Genomic DNA, 18,152 nt, shown 5'->3' with positions numbered 1-18,152 from the left:
TCCGTCTAATTTATTCCAAGTTTTCAGATGAAGGCATAGATAAGGTGTGAGAGACAATGCGGTTAGAAAAGCCAGTGTGATGCTTCCATTTAATGAGAGCCGTCGTTTGGTTTGCTCTCTTGGGGGTTAAAAGCAGAACCCACACACATTGAGACGGAGTGGAGGCAAGTGTCGAGCAATTCCAAGAAATGCAACAGGGTTTTTAAAGTAAAAACAAGTATAAAAAGCGAATATGGCACTTGATGGATATTTAATGGATGTATATTTGATCGCCAGAGACCTGGAATAGAGAAAGTGTGTAGAGATGAAGGTTAGCCTAGAGCCAACTGGGTAGGCGTTGATTCCACATGGATATGGTTTAGTTTATTTGAGTAATTTTTTCTTGGACAGGTACATAAGTGGCCGCATCAAATAAACAACGTTGTAGAGATCGATAGGCAGGCATACGATCAAAGGACCTACTGATCGAACACCAAATGCACTTGATAATATTGTAATAAAAGGGCCTAGCCTGATGTTTAAATGCCCTCTAACTAAGAAGTGGCTTCTAGGTAAAACGATCTATGAGGATGAGTATATGTGGGATTGGTCTGCGATGTATTTATGTGAAGAACTAATCTCATTACCATTGAAGAAAAATTGAATTGCAAACACACACCTCCATTTTTGTTTTGTTATAGACGCATTCGTATTCCAAGACTGGTCTAGAGCCACCCAGCCATTATCTCAGCCGTACACTTCTGCTCAGAGGAATGGGAAACAGCACTAAGCATTTAAGGAAAGTGAAACCATGGAGTGTGCTTTTCCCTGGGCCAATGCCAGTCCTCTCCAGCGCCGCGTCTCAGGCCTTCCGGGCAGCATATGGAGGCCCTCCAACTTAGCGACGCAACTTCCCCAACTGCTGTCGGTACATTGGTTGTGTCTGGCTAACCGCGGCCCCTCAGAGAGCTCATTAGAGGCCCCTGAGTGTAAACCTTGCTTGGGAGTAGCCGTGGGCCTGCCCCCCCCACCGGCCCCAGCCCAGGCTGGATCTGAGCTGCCTGGGAGATAACAAACAGACATTAGCATATATTGACGACAACCACGATGTCTGGCAGCTGTTTTTACTTCTTTTCGGGAAGGCACACATCCGCATTGTCTGCATACCTTTACAGAAATGCACGATTGTTTCAAGCGGTTTTGCATATAACTGAAACGTCTAGGTATTTAACATGTAGAGCTGTCGCACGCACCCGCAGACAAATGAAGACCATTTGAATGTTTTGTGATTATTCCTATAATAATCTTTATTATTATCATTGTTATTATTTTTATTGCTAAATGGTGCAGTATCCCTACTATTAAGCTGGACTAATTAAGCTGTATCCTTCTTCTTTCATACCTGGCAGACACTGCATTACTGCACTGTTACCCAGTGACAATTTCAATTAATGAATACTTCTAAACCCGGCATGCATCTGGGATGCCTCCACAAGTTCTAGCGCAACCGCACTTGTCATGCGCTGTGAGCTAACACAATTACACAGGCCCCACGTCGTAATTGCGATATAGCAGCAGCCCCTTCCATCCGATCGGTACAAATAGAATTAGCTTGACAGAGGGAACGCGCGGGTCTTTGGGGACGATGAGGGACCGAGGGGAGGGGAGGCGGGCGTGCAAGGGGGAGCAACACAGCCTTTTACCCAACTGTAAATCATGCTTCACTTTTAAGAGGTGGAAAATAAATAATGTCTGAAAGTGCAACGATTTTTGTGATTTAGCGGGGGTGTGGGGGAGGGCTTTTAAGAAGTGTATTACCACAGGTGACAGCCGCTGGCCGATAGGCAGGCTGTGTTAAGAGGGACGGATAAGAGGCTATGACATTATGTCTGCAGGGTTAGGGTGTCAGAGTCAAAGCGCGAGCCGCTATTACTGGATCAATATTTCTCAGTTTTGCACTTATCTCTGACCCGATGGTTAGCAGCAGAACTAAATGCCACTACTGACAGAGAGTGTGAGAGAGCGAGCAAGAGAGAGAGAGAGAGAGAGAGAGAGAGAGAGAGAGAGAGAGAGAGAGAGGGAGAGGGAGAGGGAGAGAGGGATGGCAAGAGAGGGGGAGGGAGAGGGGAGAGAGAGGGAGGGCAAGAAACAGGGAGGGAGAGAGAGAGGGGGAGGGAGAGAGTGGAGGGAGAGATTGAGGGAGGTCGAGAGAGACGGAGACAGAGAGAGAGGGAGCCAGAGAGAGAGATAGGGAGAGAGGAAGAGAGAGAGAGAGAGAGAGAGAGAGAGAGAGAGAGAGAGAGAGAGAGAGATAGGGAGAGACAGAGAGGGAGAGAAGTAGAACGGGAGAAAGAGAACAAGAGAGAGACTGGATACCTCATGTCCCTGGTCGTAAGGGGAGTGGGGACGATGTAGGAGGAAATGTTACTTGTTTTAGTTGATTTTTCAATGATCATGTTATATTCTCTGAAATAGATTTATCTCAGCTAAGGGGAGACCAAGGCTTTGGCATATCTGGCACTCTACAGTATGAATTTCAGTATTTATTTTCTGAAATATGAAATCGTAAACATTTTTATTATATTTTGATTTGATTTGATACCTAAGGTATTTTGATGTCGTGTGGCAAACGAATCTGGGCCAAATACCGGCACATTGTCATCGTGTTTCCGTTTTATTTCTTTCAGCTGTATTTATAATGTTAGTGTGTAAAGCTGATGAATGTTGCAATCCCAGATCCTTGTTTGTCTGGAAGAACAGAAGCACACACGTGTCGTATCCGACTCGACTGCGCGAGGAAAACCCAAGATTGTCGCAGGCAGAAAAGGAGGACGCGCACGGGTTCAGCCGTGGAATGTTTGCCTACTTTCAAGGCTTTCATTAAACTTCTGAAGCTTGAGCTAATCCTCGCTGTACACAGAACAAAAAAAACCCGGAGCATTCAACTATTTAAAAAAGACAAGAGAGGAGGGGTTGTTGGGAGGGGGGCGAAGGGAAAGAAAAAAACAGAGAGAGAGAGTGAGAACGAAGGGGGAGAGGGAGACGGAGACAGAGTTGGGGGGGGGGGGGTCGATGTGTGTGTGTGTGTATGTGTTTGGGGGGGTGGGACTGGCCTGATCGCTACATATTCATATTCCTATGCAGGCGTTATCACTTAAAAGGCTTTCTAATTACAACAACAAGACAAAAACTCCTTGGATTCCTTCCAGACCCGCTAAATGATAAAATAAGCTTGCTCTCTCTCTCTCCCTCTCTTCTTCTTAATCTCCGCAAAGCACCTTGGCGCCTCATCTCCCAAATACAGGCGAATGAATGTGAAAATGCCATTTAGAGATGCAGGTGTGACATTTGATAAGAAACTTCTGGATTAAATATGTTCTGCTAATGAGGAACCCAGCTAGCCCATCAGGGCAAACTATTGGTGGGATTGTGTGCGTGCTGATAACATTCCACGCGCAAACATCCCAATTCATTATTAATAAACAGCCGCAGTCTCTCTATCACACACAAAGTCTGGGTCCTTCAGTGGAGAGAGAGAGGGCTGTAGCGTCTCATTAAGGAGACTAAGGAGAAGAAGAAAACCAGAGGAGGGTACAGACGGTGTCTGTGTGTGTGTGTGTGTCTGTGAGAAGATGGGGGTATCAGTGGTTTTCATATTTAGCTGTATGCAGAAGTTGTCGCTTTTTTTAGGGCAGGGAGAGAGAAACACAGAGCAACCATTTTGGAAAGTATGGTAATGGTGCATCGAGTGCCAGAACAATGGAGTTCAAAGTTTCAGGGGAATCTGGTGATGAATGTAATTCTCTGGCAAAAAAGCTAATGCCGAATAGTGGACTAAGCCAGTGGTGCAGCAGACTGGGAAGTCCCCTGCCCCGACTTGACATTTATAACGATTTGCAGAAGATTAAAGCCGCATTACTGCTGTAGTCCGTAATGTGGCTCTGTAATGAGGTGCGAGTGCATTGCATCGTGAGCTGCAAGTTAGCTTCTGTTTCACACTTTGGTCCAGGAGGGGAGATGAGAGGGAGGAAATGTGAGGTGGTGGTGGTGGTGGTGGTGGTGGTGGTGGGCTGGGTAGTGGTGGAAGTAGGACCAGGGCTGTGAAGTTGACTAGCGCATAGTGGTCAACTCTGATGGCCATCAAGAGAAAGGTTGTGAGCCTGTGGGTGGAACGAGAGAGAGAGAGAGCGAGAGAGAGAGAGAGAGAGAGAGAGAGAGAGAGAGAGAGAGAGAGAGAGAGAGAGAGAGAGAGAGAGAGAGAGCGAGAGAGAGAGAGAGAGAGAGAGAGAGCGAGAGAGAGAGAGAGCGGGCGAGAGAGGGACTGTGGAGCAATGGCTGGGAGAAGTGAAGGCTGCCAGTGCTGAAGACTTGTCACTCTAAACCAGCTTAGTTCAGCCAGCCAGCAAAGTGCCTGCAACTGACAGCCGGCGCCGTGCTACTCGGACCGGTAGCTGGAGGTCTGCCGCGCTCACCGCCTGGAAATATTCTATATTCAAATAGAAAATTAGAAAGTTGAATGTGTTATTTCAAGCGCAGAATTTGGCAGTGCAGAGATTCCCTGTTTTCCATTTTTTTGAAATGCATATTCCATTTTTTTTTTTGCATAACTAAAAAAAAATCAGGCCTACGTTCTACCGTTTCGGTTTTATCTTACGTTATCAAAAGGACAACCGGTCAAAGCGGGTCTGACGGCTTCCCCGCGAGCACACCGCCAAATGACAACAAAAAAAGCAAACACGCTACTGGCAGACACAAATAAATAAATACAAAAAAAACAACACAGGTCATTTTTGCGCTAGAATGTGCAAATCAAGGTTGCTGGTGTCGTCCTTCAGCGAGGCGTTCTTTATGATGTTAATTAGTTGTTAGCGTAAGTCCACAGTGAGGAGTTCACAGACCTGCCGCTAAATGGGAGTCAACGCCATGGCACGCTTTCAAGAGCTCCCCGACAGGACGGACGGTGATAACACACAGGTGATGGGGGAGGGGGGCGTTAAGCGAGGGAGGGAGGGAGGGGGGGGGGTTGGCCGATGGCAGCAGATGTTGACAAAGACAATTGAAAAAACGGCGAAGAGGACGAGTGAAACTTCCACCAAGGCGCTGCAGACGCAGGCCGGGTGGCGTATATTTTCTTTTGCTTACATGAAAGCGACACAAAGGAGAAATACGGCGCCGTAAATTGTGGGTGCTTGTTTACTTCCTGTGAATGGTGCGGGTTATAGCCCCGAGGCATTGCATCACAGGTACCTGGAGTTTATGGCTTATTTGCCTGAGAGAGAGCAGTATTTACGACGTAGGAATTGATGTCGCACTGTATGTATATACATACCATCCATGTGTGGTCGCGTGGTCTGGGAATGCGGCAGGGAAGGAGAACCTAAGGGAGGGTTGTGATGTGTGATGAATGACTTTGTATCATTTCGGATAAAGAGACAGGGTCAGAATCATGATCTGCACTGGAGCTTTAACAGGAAGCGGGCGACACCCAAGGTTGAATCAGACATTGTAACGTTTTTCCGTCCTTTCTTTCCATTCCTCCACCCTGAGTAACATCAAACATCATTTTTTTAATGGAAGCCCCGTCTCTTGAGTCCCTGCGACAGCTAATCTTAACCCCTCGCGGTAACGTCTCTCTCCTCGTCTCTCCACGCTCCAGACGTATGTGCTGTGCTCTGCTACTTGTGTCCTGTTAGTCAGATTTAGACTGCACACACAACATAAAGGGAGATAACCTAGCTTTGGGGGGGAGACAGGGAGAGGGAGAGAGAGAGAGATACTTGACTCCCAACATTATTTTAAAGACCAGTACTGAGCAGCCTGGGAGTGATTATCTGCTGTTGATCCCTTTCCCCACACACACAAGTCATTCATCCCGCACACCCACAAGAAACACAAAACACACTTACACCCACACAAACACACACACGCACACACACACACACACAAGACACACATACAACCACTCATATGCAAAAGGCAGACGCCCTAATCATGTCGACACTGTGTGTCAGTGCCACGGATGAGCATGGCCTAGAGATGAGGATGGCTGTGTAAACATAGCCGAACAGCAGGGGCCCTATCACCCTATCCCCACCCCACCTTCCTATTCTCCACCTCCCCCTCCACCCTCGTTCCCCACTTTTCTGAAAACGGGAAGATTTAGGGATTTCCGTGGGTCCCAACTTTGCCGCTTCGGCTTATGGGCTCTTTTTGTTTATTTCATTATTTGGTTTTGCATGTTTTGTGCTCTGCCTAGCGGATATTGTTGTGAGCTTGTGAAGGGCCGACCGCACATTATACGCTGTGTGTCTTTTGTCACCAGCGATACAAATTTGGAGCTCCATTGTTACCCGTTGTCTTTTCATTTTTTTACTCCCTCTACTCCCTGGGATTTAACGCTGAAACATCAAGTCCCGGACACATAATGCTGCTTACATACTTACTGATTGACCTTTGCTGTTGACCTCCAATGCAGAGATAAACCAGCAGAATATTTACGAGGAACGGCCACCATTTTTTGTTTGACCTCTCCATTGTAATATGTTTTGCTCGTGTTTATTCTTTTTGATTCCCGCCTCTGCCGATTATGAACTATCATGACAGGACTAGTAAATCCAGCCTGCGTGGACCCTCTGCGTTCCATAAACAAGCCAATGCCATTGGCTGCCTGGGTTGGAATGTGTATTAACAACAGTTGACTGTGCTCTCTTCGCCCCGTCAGGATCCCATTATGTGGGGTGGCCCCGCCCCATGTTTGGATACAGCAGTCATTTAAAGACCCGTCTTAATTGTCTTTTTTATTTTTTTCTCACCCCGCATGTCTGACGGTGCTTGTGCATCGCACTGCAATAAGTGCCTGGTTCCTTCATCGGGCCACACACAATGTTCCGAGTTCAATTTTACCATTCATAATGAATGCAGCCTCGCCATTCAAATGCAGCCATAAGCACACAGCAGATAAGAATTTAATTAAATGTAGATTAAAACCAAACAGGAAAACACACTGGCTGATAATTCTTTTTCTTTTTTTTCTCTCTCTTTATCACGTCCCCCTGGTCATATATATTTTTTTCCTCGTTCCCACTTTTGACTTGTTCTTCCTTGGGCTACGTCTTTTCAGCTCGCCAAAAGTGGCGAAACACCTCACACATCTCACCGTGGCGCCGTGAGATTGTGTAAAATGCAAAACGAGGGGCGGTCACACGATTAATCAGAATCCTGGTGCCGGGCGAGGATGGAGGAGGGTGGAGGAAATGGGGAAGGGGGTAGGGAGGGGCCGGGGAGTGGAGAGGAGGCACTGCAGAGGTGGAGGAAAAAGGAATTAGTTGCTTCATCCCCCAAATTTGCATCATATTCCAAAGGACAAACCCCGCCACTGTAGGCAAAGGGGGTGGGGGGTGGGGGGGGGGGGGTAGAAAAAATACGTATCTCCCTCCGCAGGAACAATTAAATATATTCTACAATGTGAAGAAATGTCACCTTCAATATCAAATCGTCCGTACTGGCTGAACATGGTGTTGGAGGGCGTGCCTGGGATGCGTGTTGAAAATAGAGGCAGTGTGCTTCTGATGGGGACTACAGCCCTGACATGGTACTCACCATGCTGAAGAGAGAACACAGAGTAAACCCTGCGTCTCACCCCGGGCTGCAGCAGAGAGCGGGACTCCAGGGGGACAGTGGGCTGAGCAGTACGACCGCTGCTCTCGTCTGAGGTTTCCAACCATTAAAATAATCAGAGAGCACACGCCCAGTGTACAAGACATTTATTTTACTGCTGTTCTTTTTTGTATTTTATTTTGTTCATTTTCTGGACTCGTGATTTAGAGCATTCTTTATAACCATCTCAACAATGACTTTTAATAGCTGGGGGTCTGAAATGCTGGCAAGCGTCATGCTGTTATTTTCCGATGGCGTTTTATTTATTTTTTTCTCCTTCAGTAGAAGTGCATTAATCCACTACCATCTGGTGGGCTTATCATGTAGCATATTTCACTTGGATCCAGCTTTCTTAAGAGTTTCTGACAGCTGTTGGCTTCCAGAGCTATACCTGAACGTGCCTCACACACTCACACCCTCACACACTCACGCACGCGCTGTGTTTCAAAGGCAACATCGCGCTTCCCTGCCACCACAAGGCCTTTCCCAAAAGGATCTGAAGTGAATCTCAGGCCGCACCTTTAAGAACCCTTTCCGATCGACACGCTGGTAGATACACTTGCTGCACCTTCAGTAGGCGCCGAATCTAAAGTCTGTGTTATCCAGCGGGGGCAGAAACAGCCATGTCACGGCGGCCATCACGGACGTACTAATGACACGCCGCCTCCTTCATCGCCAGGCGCTCCGGCAGGGGCCAGCGTCGCCATGGCAGCGGATTCGCCGCACCCACAACACTGTGACACGACCGTGCCCCCGACTCGTCTTGCCATGCCAGCGCCCGCCTCCAACCCCCCCCCCCCCCCCCCCCCCCCCCCCCCGTACACGCCAACCACTTCCACCGGCACGCCACTGGTGCATCTCAGTTCCACTCTATTACCTTCACGCAGGCCATTGGCCCTTTCTGCGGGGGAAAGAGCAATTTCCTGTCGCAGTCTGTTTGATCAAGTGCTAAACCCTTCGTGATCAATAGAGAGACAGATGTCGGCTCCAGATGGCCGCTCGGTGGTACCTGGGGCTCCGCCGGCCGCCTGGGCTGTGCCGGGGCCGCGCCAGAACAACAGAATGGCAACGAGCGAGGGCAGCGGCTGGGCGCCCTCCGCTCCCGCCACCGCACACACTGGGACAAACAGCAATTAGGACCCGGGGTTGTTGTTTTTTTCTGCCGCATGCTATTTATTTATATTACTGGAATGAAAACGCTAGCATGTGCGTCGGACCAATGTGTAGTATTAGCAATGTGCCGGAGACACGGGGGCATGCTGGGAAGCCAGCATGTGTGTGTGACTGGTAAGGCTTGGGGGGGGGGGGGGTGGAGGTGAGGCTGTGTTTGTGCCTCGGTGTGAGCGCGCTGCCGGGGAGCAGATAATACGTATGACTTGAGCTGCGTTGCCTCGATTAGCATCTCCTTGAAATCAGTCGTGTATTCAGCCCCCGACAAATCAATTGCGACGAAAAAAGAGCCGCGTCGCTCCCTCTATTCTCTGCGTCCGTATCAATAATATCTCACTCCAAAACGGTTGACAGGTGCATCTCTCTGGCACGCCGTTCTTCTGGAGAGGAGGAAGTAACACGACGCCAGAAGGCCAAAACAGATCTTTTCCAAATAGCAGAGATGCAGAGTGAAAGAAAGGGTCTCATTTTCTAAACGGCATGCATTTGTATTAGGGCTGGCATCCACCACACACACACACACACACACACACACACACACACACACACACACACACACACACACACACACACACACACACACACACACACAGAGGAGCACGCCAGCCCATGTGGCGTATGGCTGGTGCCATGCTGGAGGACCGTGGCACGCGTCTCCCTTGGAAACCAGCTCTCCAGTGCTGGAGCTCCGCCGTTCACCTGATCCCACAGAGGCATGATGGGTAGGGGGACACGGGCCACGGAGCCACAGCTGGAGCACGCCGAGTGGCCGGGGCCCCGGTGTTGCGGTGCTCAGCGGCACTGCGGTAGCCTCCTGTCACCGAGGGGTCCTCTGCTCCCATTAGCGGGGTTTCGGTCAGACCGGCCCCTAAGCAGGCTGCCACCCCAGCAGGGGCCACAATAAACACATGTCGACTGGCCGCGACCGGGCCCCTGACCACAGGCCTTACTGCCCGTGGAGCGGCAGAGCTAATAGAGTGCTCAACGGGACAGGCCTGTTTAAATAAAGACCGGAGCCGATAGAGCACAATAGAGTTGGAGGGAGTGGGAAGGTTCCTTTATTAGCGCTACTTGACTCGTGGTGGTGAGGGTGGGAGTGATGGTGGACGCTGGTTAGCGAGGAGGGATTGTGCTCTGTTGTTGAAGTGAAAATTATTGATCTTCCAATTATTAGTTCCGTAAGATAGTGATCAATTCCGATAATTATTTGTTTATCTGTTGATCGCGTTATTGCGCATCTTTGTGCAGAATTGAATAAAACAATTGTATTTCATCATCTGAAAATCTGGAAAAAGCACTGCACTTTCTTTCAGTTGTACTCAGCACTCTATCCCTATTACTAGGGAAGCATTCACTTTGTAACGCAACGGAGAAAACGCTCTTCATCTCCAGAGACCTGCCAGAGCGATGTCATTTAATTGCAAAGTGAAGCATTAATTTTTAAGCAGCAAGAGATTTTTTCTTTCTCCAAATCTCAATTTTGTCGGAATCTTATCGTTCTTTTCTGCAGGTTTCAGCTGATTCAAGTCTATTTTCTTTTTGGTTGTGTTTTGTTTTCAGAGCACTGTGCTAATATGTTGCATGTTGGTGTGTGTTGCGGACGGCTCCGTGTCTCTGTACCACGGGAACAGCCACTGTAAAGACAGAGTGTGACTGTCTGCACCCCTCTGCTCCCCAGGAGGTCCTTTTTAATTTGTGGATGGTGACCTGTGTGCCATTCGCTCAAGGCACTCCATGAATGCTCTCTCTCTCGCTCTCTCTCTGTCTCACTCTCCTTCACGATCTCTCTCTCTTTTTCTACATCTCTCGCTATCTCTGCTACGGTCTCCCTCTCTCTCTCTCTCTCTCTCTCTCTCTCTCTCTCTCTCTCTCTCTCTCTCTCTCTCTCTCTCTCTCTCTTTCTATTTATCCCTCTCTTTCTCTCTCTATCACCGTTTCACTCTCTACATCTCTCTCTCTCCTACTCTCTCTCTTTCTCTCTCTCTCTCTCTCGCCCTGTCTACTCCACCAAAAGACCGTCCATCCATGCTCAAATTAGGCTGGACAAAATCGGTGTTGCGAAGAGGGAAACGTTTTTGCGGATTGCTTGTGTTGTGCAGTGCTCGAAAACCCAACACATTTGATCAAAAAACATCTCTCTTTCTAACTAGCATCTACTACTTTTTCTGAATGTATAAAAATGTGCTAACAACAATGCACCTATAGACCTATATAAGGTTGAACTACAAGTATGGACAAACATGAAACATAATTAAACTGCCACAATTAGGTCAATAATATACAGTTATTTTCTTCATTCAATATATAAATATATATATGCACATATATATATATATATATATATATATATATATATATATATATATATATATATATATATATATATATATATATATATATATATATATATATAGCCTAGGCATCTATAAATATTTGTCTTGACATCAGGGTACTTTTTCAAGGCTGGTTGTCTCTGTCTAGTCGCTTGGCACTCTGAGGTGAGGCGAGCTGCATCGACCATCGTTACGAAGCGGCCTCTACCGCCTGCACAGCCCCGGCTTACGCATGAGAAGAGTGCCTCCTAGTGGCCAGAAATATAGCTGAAGCATCAGGCGTAAGAGAAAGTATAATAGAGAAAGAGCGATAGAGAGAGAAAGAGAGACATGGGGAAAGCTTAGTGGTTTTGTATAGAAGGTAATGGTACAGTCAGCTTATTCTAGTTTGGTGCACCGTCAATAATCGTGAGCTTATTTGACCCAGTGTGTGTGTGTGTGTGTGTGTGTGTGTGTGTGTGTGTGTGTGTGTGTGTGTGTGTGTGTGTGTGTGTGTGTGTGTGCGTGTGTGTGTTTATGTGTGTGTGTGTGTGTGTGTGTGTGTGTGTGTGTGTGTGTGTGTGTGTGTGTGTGTGTGTGTGTGTGTGTGTGTGTCTGTGTCTGTGTGTGTGTGTGTGCTTTGTCTGTGTGTGTAGCTGTGTGTGTGTGCGTGTGCACGTGAGCGCATGTGTGTTGGTGTGTGTGTGTGTGTGTGTGTGTGTGTGTGTGTGTGTGTGTGTGTGTGTGGGAGGGTGTGATAGACTAACAGGTAGACAGGTTGAGCGGGGCTCTGATGACAGTTTGACAACAGTGATTGTACATAATGTTGATTATGTACATTCAGTAAACAGTATCAATATTTGCCATTATTCATGAGATGGATTTGTTGTTGCAAGAATTCATCTTCCTCTTCCTCTCTTTCGGCTTCTTCCTCCTCTCCTTTTCATTCTCATATTAATTATAATCATATAATGCTATCAATATTTATAATAAAAGCATATTGATGCACTCACATTTTTGCAAATAAAAAAACTGAAGCCATCAGTCAATGCCAGGCTACTCTGTGTTTGGAGAAGGGTGGTTTAGTAATGGAGCTCTCTTCGAGGACAAAGCCTTGTTAAAAATCTACAGTTCACGGTGAACAGCATGTGGCTACTTGTTATTCGAAGGTGCTAGAAGCCCGTTCCCATTGGGGCGAGGGAGGAGTCTGAGCTGATTTGAAGACAAGGAGAGTAGAGGTCTTTAATTACAAGCCTCTCCGTGGCCCGGGGCGATGCTAGCCTCACTTCACAATTAAGACCAACAGTTATCGGCAAGCCAATGGACAGAGATGACAACTTTAAGAGGCTGAATAATCAGGGGGACGAGGCGCTTTGCCAAGCGGCTATCAGGCTGTCGGCGCGAGACAGCCAGCGATACGAGATTGCCCGCAATTTATTCCTGCCCTTAATTTCCAGTAATGGAACGCCTGACACGTTCCCTACGATATTGATTATAAAAATAAAGATCTGCTGCATAAGTTACCAATCCAAAGGTTACCTTTGTACACGCTCGGCGGAATTGGAAGAGGCCACGATCCAACTCATCTGCTTTGCTAAGTGGATGGTAACTTCCAGAACACACAGTCACAGTGTATTCACATGGCGTCGGAGGGGCTGTTGATAGTCCTCCCAGAAGCTGCAGCCCCATCTCTTCTTCCCCCCTTCCCTTCCTCACCCAGCCCGGGTGCTGCAGTGAGACATGACTTCACACCAGTGCTGTAATGGGCCTCCGCAGCCGTAATGTGCGTGGACAGATGGGAGAGGCGAGTGGTGCTGCTGACGCGCTTAACTATGCGTTTTACAGCCGAACTATTAAAGAGTTGTGCTGTTTACACACCGACGTTTCGAATACCTGTCTTCAGGCCAGTTTAATTATCCGCCGCCTTCTGTTATTTCTGCCGCTTTGTTGTCTCTCGCTCTGTGCCCCGCACGAGGCTCCAGATTTGTTTGTGGGCTTCATTAAGATACGGTGGTTTGCGGTTATAAGCGGGTAATGAAACAAACTGTTTTATTCTGGGGCGTTGAGGGGCCCTCTCTCCGACCCCACCTTCCACACCCCCGCCTCCTCCATGTTCAGATACAAGACACATCCAACCTTTTTCCTTATAAAGTCATTTAAAGTGGAGGAAATTAAAATTTGGTGCTCTGATGCTCGCACTTTGAAATCTCTCGGGGCTTTAGGCAAAAAGGGAGAGAGGTATGCCCCCCCCTCCCCCACCACCTACACAAACACACACTCCCTCACTCTCACACACACAAGCACACTCAACACACACACACACACACACACACACACACACACACACACACACACACACACATGCGCGATTCATCCTTTGACGTTTGATTAGAGTGGAGGTACTTCTAGTGTGGGGGGGCTTGCATAACAATATTGTGTCTTAAATTCCTTCATATGTTCATCTTCAACTGCATGTTCAAATAAACCATTAATCAAAGGGGAGAGAGAGGGGAGAGAGAGGGAGAAGAGAGAGAGGAGAGGGCATTTAGCCAGCAGAGCCATAGTCTCAGGGCCTCCGTATGCTGGTGGATATGGCATTGAAAGACTCTGGGAAGCAGTGGTTTTTTAATTATCTGGACTACGTACAGGATGCCGTTTTTTGATTGTTTTAATGAGGCAGCTGGCCTATTGTCTCCCCTTAATTCCTCCATTGTTTTTAGAATATGTCATAGTTCTTTATTCTTTTATCAGGTGCTCTGCAGGAGGATTTAGACAATAGCCTTCATTCCAACTGCATTGGCCGCTGCACAAAGGCAGCTCACTGCAGACAGTTAACAGGCAAAACAAGTGCAAATCTCGAGCTGCACTTTTCTTCCAGCCTTTTCCCCTAGTTTCAAGACTTATGGTTTGCCTCTCTGCTTCTTAGCCCCCCCCTCCCGCCGCCACCCTCCACCCACACAGGGGCTTTTTATACTCCCCAAGCCAGTGGCAGAGGTGGTCATCCTCTGCTTCCATGACCTAGATCACCTCCTGTACAAAGAGTACAGAAAATAACACATAAGCGTCTCTCGGAATAGTGTTACTGTTTCATAAAATGTCTAATCAGGCATTTATTCAATATTTTAGTCAGTGTGTGTATATTAAATAATACCTGTGTGTAAATGTATGTTCTTGCATGCGTGTACTTGCGGATGTGTGTGTCGTGTGTGTGTGTGTGTGTGTGTGTGTGTGTGTGTGTGTGTGTGTGTGTGTGTGTGTGTGTGTGTGTGTGTGTGTGTGTGTGTGTGTGTGTGTGTGTGCGTGTGTGTGTGTGTGCGTGAGTATGTGTGTGTGTGTGTGTGTGTGTTTGTGTGTTTGTGCATGCTCCATCGCACACACAGATAGATATCCATGTGTGCATCCGGAGATGGGTCCATCCGTGCACATATGTGCATGCATGTTAGCGTCAGAATTACAACATTAATTTATGCATATACTAATATAACAATCTGGTGTCGATTGGGAGGGGAGGGGGGATTGGGGGGACGGCGGATATAGAACATCTTGCATCATTAAAGCATTAGGTTTCTACCCCTATTGAATCGACTCAAGATGTTGCAACAATGCAGGCTTGAGGAACAATTAGCATTTTAATATCTGCCGTACTGTCGCAGTCCTCCTGCATACACCTCCGTGCCTGTCTGCTATCTGGTCTGGGTGGATCTCCAGTGTGCCAAAACAAGGTTGCTGCCACAGTGTTTCATGCAGCATGATAAAACCGGGACATTCGGTCCTCAAACTGACTTCCAGCATTTTCACACACAACAGATGGATCTGTCGCATCCTTGGCTGCAGGGATTCAATCTCTGTCTGCATATTTTGCCGTTAAATGGCAGTATCCGAGCTCTTGTAAAACATTCTTTCTTTTCTTTCATTAGACCATTTCATCATCTCCATTTGAGCCTGGAGGAGAACGCAGAGTATCTAGAGTAGCTTCGGTAAAACCGGTGATTTGTATCAAGGGGTGTCAGAGACCTGCTGCATAATTCTCTTTGTGAGCGTGCGAGTGCTTCTGTGCTAAAAGATCTTCTCAGAGGAACTTGTGTAGTCACCACTGATAAATGCAGCCACCCTCCCCCCGTCCCTCTCCCATCCCAACGTTGTCAGTGGCTCTTCATATCTACCTTGATGGCGGACAGTTAGGAGAGGAGTTTTGCTATTTTAATTAGGAGATAAAAATTCAAGGGGTCTCTCCAGGCAGTGTGTGCTGTGACAGAATCAAAACGATCAAGTCAAGCACCCTGAAGTGTGTCTCGTCAGACCAGATTGGCCACCAGATAAGCACTCTTCCAGAGTAGCACTGACACACGCACAGGTGACCATGAACACACACACACACACACACACACACACACACACACACACAGGTGACCATAAAGACGCACACACACACACACACACACACCAAAGCAGGTGCACATGAAGACACACATACACTGACAGGTGCAGATTGATACACATACACAGACATTTAGCCATCACAAAGAACAAGAAATATAGCACAATCTTAACTCTTAACCCTCTCACTCCTCATTGACACACTTCTACTGCTCTTATGTTCACCATCTCCTTGAATGGTTTTAATCAAAGAAATATCAATAATATTAAAAAAAACGAAATAATGGGGCAATTCATGTGCTGGAGTCCTTAAACAGTGATTTATGCATAATGCATGGCTGGAACGGTAGGGCGTTATTATGACAGCTCTGTTTCTTCCTCTCCTCTTGAATTCAGAGCCGATAGTTTGTATTAGGTTGTCCCCATCAGACGTCAGGCGGCCGTGCCCATGGCAGGCTTAAGGCTCTGGGTCTGCAGCTCCTCCTCTGAACACCATCAGGCGTCAGTAATCAGTGTTTTAGTCAGTAGAGGGGGGGAAGGAGGGGAGGCAGTCCTTCGCCACGCCAACCCCGCCTCCACACCTCTCCTCAGGATGTCCTTTATCCCCGATCAGGCACGGCCTCCTATCGCATCCCTACCCGCCAGCCTCCCACTACCACCACCACCCCCCCACCACCACCGTCTGACGCTCCGTCAGAATGTTTGCACATCTTTGAAAGCCAACAGCGCGCTTTAATTAATTGTCCGGCTTTCCTCAGAAACAATGTCCTAATTCTGCCATTTAGCGGCGGCGTATCATAGTTTGTTGTTATCTCCCCAGCCAGATTTCTGTAAATAGTCACATTAAAAACTTTAATCTCTTCAATGGAAAATGAAGTGCAGCTGAAAAGCCTGTCATGTGCCGAGATAAATATTATCTAAGCTAAAACCGCCACTCTCTCCCCCCCCCTCCCCCCTACTCCACCACCACAACTCCCATCCCCGCCTTCCCCCGCCGCTACCCGTGCTTTCTCTGACTTAATGAATACGTTTGGAAGATTTCACAGGAATGTCTTAATCCCAAAACACAACAATCTAATAATATGGAGGACCTGGTATCAGTTTGGCAGTCATGTGTGTGGGCTCCGTTTTCCACCAGCCAGGCTCTACACTAACCCAGCTAGCTTAAAGCACTACCAGGCATTAGCTTTGTGCCTATATTCCTATCCACTGAGTAGTTAATGGCTTTTTCCCCCCCACCATTGATGCCATACTGAAATAACAGCGCATTCTGTCGCCAAACATCATTCACCTTACCCACAACTCACCAAGTGCACCTAATATAACATAAATAAAACACCCTTTTCAAGTGGTCATTGTATAATTCCTCCCCGGATTGTGTGTCTGACGGTGTCCCTCTTCTCCTTATCTCTTGTCTCGTCCAGGTGGCCAACTCTGGTGCACCACCACCAAGAACATGATGGAGGGCGAGGAGCTGGTGGCGTTTGCGGTGGATTTCGACTCGCGCCTGCAGGCGGTGAACCACATGTCTTTGAGCGAGGGCATGTACCCCGCCAGGCTGCTGGACAGCATCCAGCTCCTGCCCCAGCAGGCCGCCATGGCCTCCATACTGCCCACCGCCATCGTCAACAGTGAGTGTTGCACACACGTGCACGCGCCGGGTTGCGTGCAGATAAGGGGCACCCGCCACTCGTCTTCACTGCGCTCTGTCCTCCTCTGTCCGTCTGTCTTGCTCTGATTTACCAACCCCCCCCTCAGCACTGCTGGTTCGTTTCTCTTTTAGTAAAAATACACACACACTCATGCACATACACACACACACACACAGGACAGCATCGCCTGTACTCAGTCACCTGCTTAACTGGGCGCGTGTCTCCGCTGGCCATAGATTAACCCAGATGAGTCTCTGCGGTGCAGATAAGAGCCAGCGACCTTCAAGTTTTTGGGTTCACATCAACACTCTGCAGCTCAAACTAACCTGTTAATTGCAAAATACACGGCTCATGCAAATAGCGTGTTTGTTTACTTGTTGAGGGGCTATCTGGGTTCAGCTCGACAGGGAGGCTTCTGGAAGCAGATGGGCCAGTGTTCTGGTTCGCCCTTGAGAAAGGACACAAGCCCAGTCGTGGCTAGGCGGCAGGAGGCGATGCGAGGGTTTCAGAAGGGGAATGATTGAATGCAATAATAATACAACCATCTCTTGTGATCAAGTCGTGAAAAGTCACTAATCGTGTCCGCTCTCCCCTCTTGTGTTTTGCGTCTCCGCAGAGGATATTTTCCCCTGCAAGGCGTGTGGGATCTGGTACCGGAGCGAGAGGAACCTACAGGCCCACCTGATGTACTACTGCAGCGGGCGGCAGCGGGAGCCGGAGAGCGTGGCCGAGGAGAACGACACGGCGCCCCACCTGACCCCCAGCATGTGCCCCTTCCCTCAGTGCAACAAGAGCTTCTCCGGAGCCAGGGCCCTGGAGCTGCACCTGAGCACATCACACACCGGTGAGTGAAGAAACAGCCGGCTCCGTCCCCAGAACAAATAGTCACCCAAATACTCATTCTCATTTTCTCAAGCGTTGAATATTTCTCCGTATTTTTATGGGAAATTGTCTCTCCCGCAGAATGGATGAACCTGTAGTTACTAAGATGGATAAATAAACTCAT

The 18,152-nt window shown here is 48.0% G+C and overlaps 1 protein-coding gene across 1 annotated transcript in view; it reads left to right on the top strand.

Annotated features, from left to right (window-relative positions):
- zfpm2a (zinc finger protein, FOG family member 2a) overlaps positions 1–18,152 on the top strand; it is an 82,909-nt gene that overhangs the window by 60,872 nt on the left and 3,885 nt on the right. The window contains exons 4-5 of the mRNA XM_030370115.1: positions 16,919–17,125; positions 17,763–17,990. Of these exons, the coding sequence (XP_030225975.1) occupies positions 16,919–17,125; positions 17,763–17,990 (435 nt within the window). The remainder of the gene's footprint in view (positions 1–16,918; positions 17,126–17,762; positions 17,991–18,152) is intronic.

Source organism: Gadus morhua, chromosome 11, assembly GCF_902167405.1.
Source record: "Gadus morhua chromosome 11, gadMor3.0, whole genome shotgun sequence".
Taxonomy (NCBI): Eukaryota; Metazoa; Chordata; class Actinopteri; order Gadiformes; family Gadidae; genus Gadus; species Gadus morhua.
Note: the sequence above shows the minus strand (reverse complement) of the source record. Positions and strands in the feature narration are given on the sequence as shown.